Below are 15285 nucleotides of genomic sequence, written 5' to 3'. Positions count from 1 at the left end.
AGATGGCTTTAAGAACATTTCATAAAAACAATAATTCAATCTACTAATTCTTATGCAGTTTTTTACAAAAACAGTGTCGAAGAGTGAAATGAAATGACTCTGTGAGATTACTTCATGTTAAATAACCAATTATTTTATGTTTTTTCTCTATATTATCACTTCTCTCTTCCCGCTTTCCCTGAGGAATGCAAATTTAGTTCGCATCTATTTAAAGTGAGGTTTTTAGAGTGTAAGACGGAGCGTATTCTGCCTATTGTGGCCACGTTACTAGGTTGCCATTTTAGATAAAATTGCCTTGGCCATGCATCATAATTGAAAATAATTGAATTCCTCCCCTTTTAAGTTCTGAGCCATTTTTCCCCTAAATTGATTGTGTAGCCTCGCTTATTGGTTAATTTGAATTTAAATTTACATTTGATTTGCTGCTACTTTAAGTTATCTCGCAACAAATGGTTGGATAAGTTGTAAGCGCAACTGCGTCTTCTGTTTTTATTTAGTATTAATATAGGGTCTTTCCAAATTTTGGTTTTTATGCAGACTTAACATCTACTAGGAGTTTAGACACTTTGGATGATTGCTAAACACGTTAAACTTCACAGTTGAAAGAAAGAATGAATTTTCTAAGAAAATAAACTAGAAAACTGAAAGAGTAATGAAATAACAAGCGCACTGTAGTCATTAATATATATATATATATATATAAGTCTAAGGATTCTGTGACGTAATAATAGGGCTGTACTAAAATCGCATCAATGATATACAATTTTGATGATAATGAAACCAGAATACTATCATGCATATCCAACCATCAACATACTGAAATGAATTTAGAAACTACGGTTAGAAGATAAGCAATCCACCCTTATTTTTTCTTACCAAAAAAGAAAAGTTAAGAGAGCTAGAGAAAGCTGGAAAACTAATTTGTTTTTGAAAGGATCTTCTTTCTTTTTTTAACTTTGAAAGTTAAATATGCATTGTTTTGTAGAGCCCGGAAATGCTTTCGAGCTGTTTTATCTAAATATGTAATCGTTCAAGTCGAGTTGAGTACTTTGTTTGCTGTATCATCAGAAAGAACGGAACTGCTCTTTGTTTTCTGAAGGGTATATGAGTTCCTGCTTTAAATGGATGAAAGTCATCAACTCATTATGCTTTTAATGTCATCTCATGCTTATAAGGATTAAAGTCAAGCTAGTTATCTTTTTTTTACAGTCTTACTAAATATAAAATATCAAGAGGTTACCTTCATTTATTTCATTGTAGCTTTAAATTCAATTGTACCAATAAATTATTTTCAATAAATGCTTAAAGCTAGAATGGGAATCAACTATTGCGATTATTGGAAAAACACAGATCAACTGCATTTAATGTTAAACGAGAAACAAAGATGTAATAATAAAATTTAAAAAGTCTAGAAACAGGGGATTGAAAATTTGGCCAAGTAACATATTCTATAACTGTATTATAGCATCCTAAGAAAGCATTACCTGCAATAATTTCAAGTGGCTAGGATTGAAAACAACATAAAAATCCAAAAGCTGTGAGTTTATGCTTTCGTATTTTTGTTATTTTTTGGCAACCAGCTTATATTTGGTAAATCAAAGTAATGCGTGGAATTAAATGTATGTTTTGTTATAATTTTTCCTTTTTCAGATTGGGAAAGTTAATCATAAACTTATTGATTAAAGGTTTTAAGATGAATGCTATCTTGTGCAAGGTTACTTTATTTCAATGAGTTTTAATTTCGCCGTTCTTTGGCAACACAAATATTCAAAAAATGGCGAAATTGTTTTCAAAGAACACTAAATGAAAATTAGTGCATTGTTTTTTAACACAACATGCAGAATATATTACAATTACGTATTTTTATCATCAGTAAAAACTTTAGACCATCTTTGAAATGAAAACCGTTAACTTATTTCATTAAGAACAAATAACTTAAAACTTTCGGAAAATAATCTCCGCATTTAAAGAATAAATTTTTGCTCTCTAATATTACATTATTACATTTTTATGTGTAAAAATGCTCATAATTCGTTTCTTTTAATAGATATCGTAGTTAAATAAGAAGAGAGCAAAGAAGATATATCTTAAATATTTTTATTCTTTCCTCATTATTCTAATTTTGATATGTACTATTCAGTGCTTTAGAAATAAATATATATAGTTTAAAATATTTATTTCTAAAACACTGAATGCTTTGAGTTGTGATGATATTATACCGCTGATATTTTTCAATAAGAAATAATTATTTGAATTTGATTTGTTGAATGATTCTCTGCGTATATGTTTTGTACTGCAATATAGTTTTAATTCCTTTTTAAACATATCTGACCGAGGATTAAGAAGTTTGTTTAAATTTTAATTACATTCTCTGGTTAAAGAAACACAAAATATATTCATGAATAATCATTGCTCAAAAGTAAAATGTGTATTACAAAAAAGAAGCATATTGTTTGGAATGTTACTTTTTGAAATTCTCACATTTTAATAACAACAAATATTGTTTCATTTCATGTATCAAAAACACATTTAATATTAATAGAGCATGTAAATTAAAAGCGTTAACCTACCAAGCAGTGTATAAAATTCAAGGCTAAGTTATGCCATTGTTATTCCCAAGTAAGTATAGTTTAGCAGCAGGTGTTCCAACATTAATAGATCTCGCATGCAAAACAATGGCTGTTGAATGATGAATGAATGTATAATTCGAAAGCCAGGCACCGAGTTAAAATGATGTTTTGGGGTTAAGTAGAACAGATTGTTTATTATAAGTAAACTTAGTTTAAATGTTTTATAAGATGCTTTTGAATGCTTACGCTTCAATTACCAAACTAGTTATTAACTGTCTACTGTTTTGATATATATACATAGCTCTACGAAAACGCTATCGTTATCTTCCATTTTACGGGTCATCAACGTAGTTAATTGTGTACAAAAATAATGTCGAATACGTAACAGTTAAAGTAAAATGTAAAACAATTTGAATATAAGCAGCATATGCCAGAGCGTGGGTTGAAACAGACCCACTAGGAAATTCCTTTTCAGGGTTTGATGGAGCGTTGAAAAGGTAGCACTCATTGTATATGCAAACAGGAACTTGAACGAGTCAAATAAAAGTTGAATGTATAGTTGCGGTATATCGTTAATGATCTCGTTAACTTTAGTTGACTATACTGAGAAGTTACCTTGGAATGAATCATTCAACTTGTAGCAAACTATCAAGATATTTGTAATATCAAAGGTAATGTTTCTCAAAGCCGGTCATAAATTCTAGTATAATGAAACATAGTTTTCGTTACATTTAAAATATTCATGATTACTCTCAGCGTGAGGCTACACTCGACTATACTTAACACTCGACTATAAGTGCATATTCATACTATTTATAGTTCCATGTAAGAATAAATTGACTTTCAATTATTATCTGTCCAATAGAAACAGGGAATTTTTCGAATTATTAATAAAAGCAGACGAGACGTGATAGTGATGATGATGATGATGGGACTGATTATCTATTTCTGTTACCACTTATTCTATCCATACTCACATTAAAACTGAAGATTAAGAAAAATGAATAAATATTTCGCTTAGTTGCTTTAGTCCTTATTGCATTGCATGGATACCATAGTTTCAATTTAGTTAACGTATGGTTGTGTGGAGTTCCTCCTAATTTTCATTCAACTTAATTCGGTATTCTGAGGTCTAATAATTCTATTCTAAGATCTATTTTACGGGTCATCAAGATAACCAATAATGTGCTCAAGTTTTGTAATTAGTATGAAAGCATGTTGGTACATGTAATTTTCGAAGTTGTCGTCTATGTGCAATAGAAAGTTCATTTTGTTATGGAGGCACCTAATAGGCGGCCGCCGTTACCTCCTATGAGGGGACAGACAATTTATATCCATGCCTTCCCCGGGATTCGACCCCGTGCCCTTCAGTATCTCAGTCGGCTCCTCTAACCATCTGGGCGTCTATACCGTCTAGGCGGTATACAATTAAGTAATAACTAAAGAAAAGTTTGACACAAGTTCCCCCCCCCCCATTTTAATGTTAAAAACCTGTTTGTAACGCTTAACATTGCTCTGCACACGAAATGGAATAAAACATGAATCATATTTCTTGTTTTCTTTCAAGTTAATAAAATGTGAATTATCAACTTACTCCTTATATCTTACTAACTATGAGTATGTAAGTCTTAAAAAGAATTTTTTCTATTCCTTTTAGTAGATCTTAATCCTAAAATATCCAAATATGTGCTGTAATATTTAATTTTTTGTGAAAGCCTTCTAAGGTGCAATATCACTTCATATTCAAAACGAAAACAATTATTCACATTGACTTATTATTGTATCTGAGTTAAATCACTATTAAACTTTTGATAATTTTGAATGTCATTTTATGAAATTTTGTAATTTTCAAACTATTGCAGTCTTTAGATTATAATACGCATATAAGATCTCTAATTCTAAGAAAAGGGATTTGTTAACTTTCTAAAGTAAATTTGAAAACACATTTAAAAAAATATATCTATGCATTAATATATAATAAAAAGATACAAATGAAATTTAATAATTGAAGTAATTAAAAATTTCCAATTTTAAGTTTAATTTTCATTTTAGAATCTGACAAAAATATTTGCACAGCAATTGAAGGCCTTTACATTTTTTAGAAATCTGTTTCAGTTAAATACGAGTAGAAGGGAGAGGATTATTTGAAAAGTTTGCACAGGAAAATACTAAATACGGAAGGCGAAATTTTCTCCAAAACATTAAGCATGCGGCTTTCATAACTTCCACGAAGAGTTAATTATCCAGGCCTGCTGAAACTGTAACATTCCTCTTTTACTTTTAATGCACAAATTCCTTAGATTCAATAAAATTAATCTTTACAAAAGTGTTCAATTAAAATTTTTAGCAGTTTTTCAGGTTAGAATTCGATACATTTAAATTAGAGTGGAGGAAAAATAGTCCCGAAAATTCCAATTGCCGATTCTCGAATTTTTTTCATAATTCGAAAGACTCGAGGATTTGTTCTATTATTTCTTCCTTATTATTTATAAATAACTCTCATAATTAATTTGATTAAAATAATTAATGCATTAATTTCAATAAATCGATTAAATCCATAAGAGAAATTAATCCATATTTATGTATGGAAAAGTGCATAGATACCTTTTCCTTATATAGATAATATATTCTTGTAATACAAATCGCTGCATAAAAACTTTTTTTAATAGTTTTATTTGGGTTGAGAGTTCCGTTCACAAAAAGTACTACATAAGCAGCTCTTTATAATGATAGTTAATAGTAAAGAGAAATAGGGTAGAAAATATACACAATATTTTATATAATATATGTACAAAAATATATGTAATTGTGTACTTAACATAATGAAGCTGGCAATTATCCATATTTAACCCAAGATTAAAATTATTCAAGTCAACAAATAAAGCGGGGTTGATGCTCTAGTCTAAACTAGCACTATTCGTTGCATTACCACACCTTCCTAAAATTACTGGACAGAGTCACATGTATTAAATGAGTTATTATGATAAGTTACAATATATATTAGAATGTCTATTGTGAAATACCTTCTGAACGTAACTCACATATATTTAGGTTTTACATTAGAAATACTCTCAACCAGCCGTTAATATACATAAAAATACACAATATACATAAGAAATACATAAGAAATCCCTCTCAACCAGCCGTTTTACGTAAAGCAAACACATGTTGTAGCTTGAATTAAAAGAAGCATTATCATACAATATAGTCCAATACACAGAAGTAAATTTAAAGCTAATGTTTTATCTGCTATTTTCAGGCAGTATCTATTCGGAAGCTAGTACCCAGTGCTTTCATTTTCTAGTTTCAAAGTGAATATAATTTGGGGTCAAAGTTCATCGATTTCGTTTGATTAATTTCAGAGTTTCAAAGGGTATCGAATCCGACGCTAGTGACCATTGTTTCATCTGATAGTTCCAGATAATCGAATTTGAGATTAATATAAGTGGTTTCAGCAGCAACCAGATAGAGCATCAGATACAGACTAACGCTGTGCCTTTGAGAAATTATCGAGGCTGGCAATGAGCTCACTGTTATATTTTAAATACAGTAAACTAAAGAGCAACTGAAATGATTATGTTGTAACTTACATTACTTGTCTGAATTAATATGAGATCAAGCATACGAATTTAACGTGGCAGGCAAGATTGCATCTGGTTTGGGTTTAGGCATTCGGTATTTGATAGGTGACAGCATAAATTTGTCCACTTACATCCTATTTTTAAAGCAGAATACCCGAGGGACGAATTCGAAGATATCTTACCCAGGCCCGGGATAACCGACAGTCAAATGAGGGACTTGCTTCAGGTGAACGAACGGCTAAGAGAAGCGCCAAATTAGCTATGAAATTTGAGAAATGTGTTTTAAAATATATAAGGATTCTTAATTTTCAGTTCTGACAGGTATCAAGAAGCACCGTTTAGAAGTAGACCATATAAAGCAATAAAAAGCGTGTTGTGTTCTTAAGTACTTTTGCACACTCATGTGTTTTTCGTTAGAGTCAACTAACCGAACAAAATCAGAAACTTAATTAAGTGTTAACGATTAAATATTTAAAAGTAAAACAGAAACGTCATTGTCATCCATTTTATATAATTTTCAGCTCTTTATTATTACTTTATATTTAAACAAATTTTTATAAAGCATAAAGTAATAGGTTGAAAATAATTAGCTATTTAAGTAAATTAATTTTTAACTTCGGGTACGCTTTTGAGAATTTACTACTCCAAGAAAAAGACAAATAAAAATTGCGTCGCAATAAAATATTTTAAACATGCAAGATTTCACGCCAAATATCAAATCTTTATGAATGGATTGGCTGCATGAGTGGTCCCCCCCCATTGTGTAACATGCATATGTGTCACTTTCCGCTAGAAAAACTTCCACAAAGGCATCCTTAGACAAGTAGCTCTCATATGCTTTGCATATTGAGTAAACAAACAGCCATTATAGAAAGAATATCATTTTCTTTACAAAAAATTAGAGAAAATATTCTTGAGAAATGTAAAAATTTAGCTTTCAAATAAAGTTTTAAGTTAAATATATCAACATAATATGGAGAACAGCGTAAACGAATGGTTAATAAATCAGATTGTCAAGAATCACCACTAAAAGAACTAAATTTATCGGATAACATTGTAGGAATGAAAGAAGTGAGAGATATTTTAATTTCATAGCTAAATCAGATATATCAAAAAGTAAACAAGGAAACTTAAGATTTCCAGTTTTTAAATGCTGAAAAATTCATATAATTGAATTTAAGTAATTCGAAAATTAGCAGCTAGGCATTTAATTATCCAGATGTTATAAATGTTTCAGAATAAGAAATATCTAGTTTTAAAAACCATGCTATTTCAACAAATACGGTAGCTAAAGCAAAATGAGGTTTTTTTTAGAGATGATTCAAGAATTTAGTTAAATTTAATCATATCTGAATTCCGAAATTGCATCAAGATGATTTTTTAATGTTGCAAATTACTGTTGTTAGGTGGAAGAAGCTTCAGAAAATTTAAAGTAAAATTTTTTTTTAATGTGCAAAATCTTCTCTGGCCCCAAAAAACTTTTAAGTGTCACTGTATAGAACATAAATTGTATAATGAAGTATGTTTTGAAAAAAAATATTGTCGATTTTATTTTATTAAAAACAAGAAAAATTAAATTACAGAGAGAACTTGATTATTAATATAATATTTTTTAATATTAATTGTAGTACTATTTATATCATTTCGGTGTTTTAATGTACTGAATGCATAAACTCATGAATAAAAAATATTATAAGAGTTATAATATGATTTTGTGTAGTCACATTTGTTGAATATAGAAGTATACAGATACAGTTAATTTGACTATATATTATATTCTTTGTCTCAGGTGAAATAATATCCAAGCATGATTCTACTGTCACCACTTTTTAATTTGGAGGCTTTGCACCAGCCTCCCGAAAGGACTTTCGTCTACTTAGTATTCTAAGTGCCCCCATACCGCAAAGACATTGTCTGCTTACAAATATCTATGCCTTTTCTGGGGACTGAACACAGTTCCAAAGCTAAAAACCCAGATGTCATACTACCATGCTACGACAGCGGCTAAATGATATGTTAGCTCATATTACAAAATATTCCCTCTTTTCATTCGCAGGTCGCGTGACATTCGTAAAGAGCACTGGTTTAAGTTACGGGGGTTACTCCTACTTTACCATTCGGAACGTGTCGTTACATGAATGTCAAAGATGGTGCCGAGATGATACAGAATGTGAGGCAGCTGCTTTTGATTATGCTGCGAGGCCTCAGGATGGACTTCCGGAGACCACGTGTACTCTGCAGAATGACACCATGGCAGGCAAGACGAACATTGCCCCGAAGAGAGGAAGACACACCTATTACTTAACGAAGATGCATATCAATTCCGGTAAGTTTTAGATCTTGTTTTATTTCAGAATAAAGATTGTTTTGAGATGAGAGATTCATTTGCATTATTTACAGGTTATTTCGAGATACACAGATATAGAAAAGCGCGCGCACACACATTCAATATAAAAATTCAGTTTTTGAAAACTAGTATAATTTATTATATTTTATTCATAGAAATAAAATAATACTTTTTAATTTTCTATAAAAGCTGTTTTTGTTATGTGGTTTCTTAATTAATTCAAAATATTGCAGATATGTAGAAGGAGGATATTAAATCGCCAGAGGTTGAGAACCACTAGTATGGAGTCTAGTTTAATTAAGCATAGAGGTATGCAACTAAATAAGCATATTAAACAGAGAGAGTAAATACTTAGGTATTCACTCGCTCTGTTTCGTAATGCAATGAATAACATGGTTGCTTTGAATGGTATATAATTACCACATACTTAACGTTACTTCTGCAGCAATAAACTTCTTACCAATGAAGTTTTTCATTTATTTATTTATTTATTTTGCGCGTGTTCTAACAATAATATGATACTCATACTACAATTTCAAAAGGCCTCTTGCATAATGACCTCTACCTCTTGCATGATCTGATCTATTCATTAAAAAGGTGCCTATTCATTTTTGTTCCAGGTAATTAAATGCAGAGCATTTGCATATCAGCTTAAATGCAAATTATTCCCTTTACTCACCTGTTTCAAAGCGTCTGGCTGCTTTACTTTGTTTTGAAATAATTTTTAAACAATTATTTTTGTTCAATTTTTTATAGATCATCTCTGCGATCGATTGTGGTCCTTCGAGTGGATTCCAAACAAGATTCTGCGTGGTTTAGACAATGCCATAATTTTCACCTCAAATCGTGAATCTTGTCTGTCTGCCTGCTTGTCGGAAGTACGTTTTGTCTGTCGATCCGTGGAATTCAACATGGTTACTCATGAATGTCATTTGAGTGAATTCGATCGCCGCTCGCCTGGGGCAAATGTCCATCTCGTAGATTCCCAAGGTGTAGATTACCTGGAAAATTTTTGTCTTCAGTGTAAGCTTCTTTTTCTATATTCATATGTATACAGATACAGAAATTATATAATTATCATTAGCAAATTATCGAATTATGCTATGCCTTACTAAATAATAATTCACGTTTCAGCGTCTATGGTATGCCCTGGTCCTAAGCATTACAATTACCTCCAAGTTGGTTTATCTCAAGCAGCAATCACCAGCTATGTCCAATTCAATTATTACCCAGATAAACAGATTGTGGTAAGTATCTATGATGGTTGCTCTGAAAATGTATTTTTATCAACTATCTGCAGTGGTTACATTGCATTTTCTCACAGTATTTTTAAGCTAATTTTGAAATCGGAATTCTTATTCGATACACCGCCTTTAAAAATTATATTCTGAAACTGTAAATTACAGAACAAGAAAAATATTTTACAGAATTAATTTCACTTAAGTCTAATTTAATCTTTAATTCCGAAAAAAAGGGAAATGTACTAAATTTACTAAACATCAAAATAATAATTTACTAAAATATTAATAAATAATTTAATAAAATTTCCTTACGAAGTTTTTCTTAATTATGTCATGATTCTTTTTTACTAAGAGAAAAAGACTGTTTAGAGTTTTAATACACAAAATTCAAAATATATAAAAAATCAAAATATAAATATATCCACTAATATTAATTACCGTATTTTACATTAAATAAATCTGTTATTGCTATTATTTTCAATTCTAATTGTTTATTTTCATATCGTATGTTCAGCATAAAAATGTTAAGCGATTTAATAATGTTAAGAATTTTGCTTCACGGAATGAGATTCAAGTACTGAACATTTAATAATTATGTAATTAGTACACTTTATAGTATCGCTTCATAATACATTACTTGCATTGTTGTTCTAGTTCCTTGTAATCAACGTAAAAATACGAGCATTATTATGTAGAAAGTACCATACACAACGATACTAGACTTGTTACATAACCTCTCGATTAATGGAACCGTAATTTTACTTCATCTTCTGTTGAATATAAGTGAGGAAAGCATTGTAATGCATAATAGTGGTTCCGTATTGACCAATTAATGCTATAGTGAAGATTACTGGATTCAAATAAAATAAAATATGTTGTTAAAGTTTCCGGCATTTTGAGCTCCGTTGTGAAGGTTTGTGTTTTAGTATAAGCTAAGCAAACTTCAAAGATGTTTATACGTAATTATAAAGATAGTGCTTGTTATAAGGATGGTTAAAAGTTTATTTCCAAATGTCAGAGAAAGTCGAAAATTTCTAAATGATATGTTAGAAACGTTAGGAGGTAGGGAGGGGAAGAATTATCGAGTGAAAATGGAATAATTATTTCTTCAAATTAACAATTCATGTAATAATCATTATTGATTTACACTATATTGCGAAAGAACAATTTGTGTGAAGCAGTTAAAGTTTTAAAGACTTTTTTTCCTTTTATTTTTAGTAATTCATAAAAAAAATTTATAAATATATTCTCATTTCTTACTGTTTTAGGTTAATAGTAGACAAGACTGTCTGCAGCAGTGTTCCACGGAAGAGGTTTTCATTTGTCGGTCAGTCCTGTTCAAGCCAGATTCTCGACCAGGTAAAGCACTGTGCGTCTTATATCATTTGGATCATACAGCATTCCCGGGTGGTCCAGATGATCTTTCCACGGCAAGTCCTCAAATGGTCATCGGCGGTGAAAGGTCTCGTTTTTATTTGGAAACCGTTTGTGGTGCAGGTAAGTTTCCTGGAAACAAATTATATTAATGCTCAAAGTGTAAGATTTATTTTGAACATATCAGACAGCGCAGTAGACCTTTTCAAACTATCATGGCTTTAAGCAATCAACTATCATGCAATAAGCCCAAACTAACTTGCAAATGAAGTTAGGAACTAACTTGAAAATTGGGCTAACTAACTTGCAAATGAAGTTAGTTCCGACTGATAATTGACAAAATTTTGCTGTAATATGAGATGAAATTATTGGAACTTGGAAACTAAGTTGGAAAACTGGGAACTGAGGAAACTGAGTAGCGCAGTTACTTTTGTGCGATTAATAATGTTCTATTTCAAATTCGTCATAACAAATAGATGCACTTATTGAGTTTTTATCCATGAGCTGAGAAAAATAAATGCACGATTTCTTTTAAACAAGTACTATGACCAAAACAAATAGAAATGCTCAAGTCCTGCTTCATTTTTCATTTCATTCACTTTCAATTAGTGAAAATGTACTCCTGTTGACGATTAAAAGTCCAGTTTGTTGTTTAATAACAGAGCTATTTAATTACTACTGGGTACTTTTTCGAAATACTTATATAACGGTGAATGCACTAAAAAAGACACGTTTAAAGATAGTTGCCATTTCTGTCATAAAAGCAGAAAAATGGCTGGCTCTGGAATATATAAGAAAGGTATTATAACAGCATAAGATTTTGGAATTGAAAGGCATCGCAAAGTTTAACTTTTAATTTCTGCGACATTTATATATAAACAGGACTAAGGTGGGGATTAAGAATAAATGGAAATAATAGTGTTCACTATTTCACACGTAAAAAAAAAAAAAAAAAAAAAAAAAGAATAAGTAAATAAAAAAAAATCTATTGTTACTTTTTTTGTATTTATTTAGCTATGTTTAGTAGAATTAATTAAAATGGTTTTATAGTCCCGTGCAATGCAGCATGAAACTTATTTGAAGAGAAAGCTATGCCGGAAAAATTAAAATACAGGAGCACGCGCATTTAACATTTTTATTAAATAGGTATCTCGTAATTGTACTCTTGCTATCCAGAAAAATCGAGAAAATACCAGAATAATCTCGTGCAGAATTAAAAGGCTTATAAAAGCTGGAGGTAAACATCTCAATTCAGTTGCTTTATGAGTTGCTTACAAAGTTGTTTACTTATTGCTGTTAATGATTGTACCGAATTCGCTGAGAAATCGGATTAGCTTTTTCTGTTTTGAATTAAGTTAAGTTTGAATTAAGTTCTGCAGTAGTTTAAAATATAACTACTGTGAGATATTGCGATATTGTAAAATATCTCTGAGGAAATTTCAGCATTTTGTTTTTATTTGTTGTGATAAGAATAAATTTTATTCACTTTTCATCGGACTAACAGTCTATTAAGTTTATATTATTAGTGGTAAGGTATATGAAGACCGTAACCATATTCTGATATCTAAGAAAGCAGGGTACGTTATGTAAACGCGCATTGCGACTTTTCATAAACACAAAATATTTAATTCTTGAATATTTTGAAATTTTATTTTTACATATCTGTTGCAATATACATCCGTTTATTTTGCACATATTTAAACAATTTGTAAGAAAATCTAATCCTAAAGAAGTTTTGATTTTGTATTATTAATATGGCATTTGTTATGTTTGAAGATAGAATAAAATGAAAAATCTTCGCAATTATATATATTTTTTTATTTCTCTCATATAAACTCAATGCACTTTACTTAATACTAGTTTATTTCATGCAATCATTAAATATTCGTATTAATTATTTTTCTCAATGCCCATACAACTGTTGTCAGGGATACAAAATTCATGGCTATCATGTGTTAATGAAGATAAATTTATATTTACATAAGCCATATTTTCAAGTTTAATTTTAATATTTTAACATTAATTCTTAATTAACTATTTCTTTGTTACATGCTTTTTAATGACTTCCTTTAAGAACGTACTTAAAAATTTATAAAAGAAATATTTTGACATTTCAGTTGTATAGAATTTAATTTGGCAAGTCTTTAAAAGGCCTGCTTTTTGTTTATTGTATCATACCTAATTAAAAGAATACTTTTTAACTCTCTATCTTAATTGCTAGCCACTATTGAAATTCTTCTTTTGTGTATGTTTTATATAGCTCCATCTGAAGGTGCATTTGGTCAAGTTCCAGAGCAAAGACCCGAACAACGACCAGACATGATGCATGATAATACTACACCAAAGACTGCAGCTATGATGGCAGATGAAAATGATCCTTCTTGCGATGCTTATGGTGTTTGCTATGATGGTAAGCATACACGATACTTAATAGAGAGCATACATAATTAATATATATGTAATAAATTAGAGTTGAGAAATTCTAAATTAAGAAGATATATATTATTAAAGTCGCACAATATGCTGAGAAATTAATTAATTAATCAAGAGATAAATTAATTTCATTTCATTTGATTTAATTTTTATCTCTTGATTATATATATATATAAGAAAAATAATAAATTATCTCCAAGAAAGAAAAAGAAAAACTGTAGTTATAAATGTTAGTGAAGGAAGAATTTGTTTAATACAGGTGAAAAACGAAAAAATCAAATTAAACTGAAAAAGGCGAAAAAATTCAGTTATTGTCAATAAACGGAAAATGATTGACTTTTCAAGAGGAACAAACCTGTTTCGGTTCATATAACAATAATTAATTTAAACGATTATATTAATTTAATTTTACGATTAATTAATTTAAACGATTCTTCTCCTCTGTTTTTCTGGTTGCAAGAATCATAATCCAGATTGAATAATTAAATTGTTATTAAAGAAAAAAGTGCAAGCTAGAAAATTAGTTTTTAATGACATCGTCAATTATATCCAAAATGCAAGCCAAAAAAATAATAAAGAAATTCAATTATTAAGCACATGACCAAACAGATCTATAAAACAAGCCAAAATAATAATAAAAATGTTCTAGTTAAGAAATTTAACTAATAAGCGCATGGTAAATTAGATCCATAAAACAAGCCAAGAAAAAAATGCTATAAAATAAAACAAGGGGGATTACGAAATTTCTTTAATTTTCATGATCACAGGGACATTCTTGCAAAAAAACAGAGGACATTTCCCAACATAACCGCTTCATCGATAGTAAAAATTATAAATTACACAACCAAAAATAGCAAACCACCAATTTTTTAAAATAGTTAATTTTTATTAGTTATTTTTATTAACTTATTAATTTTTCGGGCTTGATTTTATTTAATTTAATAAAGCGAAATTTATCACTATTCAATTTTACGCTAAATATACAACTTCTTTGCACCTCAACTCAATTCTAACATTGCCATCTACCACTCAATTTGATTCTTTTTTCAAAAAAATTCTCAGCAGTAACACAGAATCACCATGTGAACGTTAACACTTTATTAAGATTTTAATTTCACTTTCAATTAACTCATTTGACTTAATTGATTTGGTTTTATTTAAAATTTTTACAATTTTAGGCATATTACTTTTTTTAATTTTATTTATATTTCATTTATTTCCTTTTCGTCTTAGGCTATGAGCCTCCCATTTTTATATGGTTTTCTCATTTTCCCTCAATTTGGACACTTTTCTGCATTTATTTAAAAGTATTTTTAAAATTTAATTTCCTTTAAAATACTTGACTTGAAATACTTTACTTTTGATTTACCATGTTACTTTTTATCTACAAAGTTCTTAGCAATTCTGCTTATTCTTTGGCTCGAAATATGTTTACTTAGTCCATTGCTTTTCGTTACCCAGCGGTTTTTCTGGTTTCTTTCTCGAGAGTCTTCTTATAATGTTTATTTTTACAATTATTTATTTTAATGTCACATCGGAGCAAATTATATATTAATGATTAATTTAATTAAAACATTTGTAATTAATTAAAAAAACATTCAAATTTTTTTACCTTGTTGCATTTTTTGATCACTTTATTTTATTATTTTAATTTTAATTAAATTAACCTTAAATTAGCACTTTCTTTACATTTTTATTTTGAATTGTTTCAAGAATTCATAATCATCTAGATACAATTC

General features: G+C 29.5%; 1 protein-coding gene across 4 annotated transcripts in view; it reads left to right on the top strand.

Moving 5' to 3' along the window:
* Positions 1-15285, top strand: part of LOC118204253 (uncharacterized) — a 264242-nt gene that overhangs the window by 227763 nt on the left and 21194 nt on the right. For all 4 annotated transcript variants that reach the window (XM_085814551.1, XM_085814546.1, XM_035376592.2 and 1 more), the window contains exons 3-7: positions 8208-8477; positions 9255-9521; positions 9633-9745; positions 11008-11236; positions 13374-13523. In XM_085814551.1, coding sequence (XP_085670677.1) covers positions 8208-8477; positions 9255-9521; positions 9633-9745; positions 11008-11236; positions 13374-13523 — 1029 coding nt within the window. The remainder of the gene's footprint in view (positions 1-8207; positions 8478-9254; positions 9522-9632; positions 9746-11007; positions 11237-13373; positions 13524-15285) is intronic.

The sequence above is a fragment of the Stegodyphus dumicola genome, chromosome 1, assembly GCF_044657685.1.
Source record: "Stegodyphus dumicola isolate Sdum_Otavi_A_Nest chromosome 1, ASM4465768v1".
Taxonomy (NCBI): Eukaryota; Metazoa; Arthropoda; class Arachnida; order Araneae; family Eresidae; genus Stegodyphus; species Stegodyphus dumicola.
Note: the sequence above shows the minus strand (reverse complement) of the source record. Positions and strands in the feature narration are given on the sequence as shown.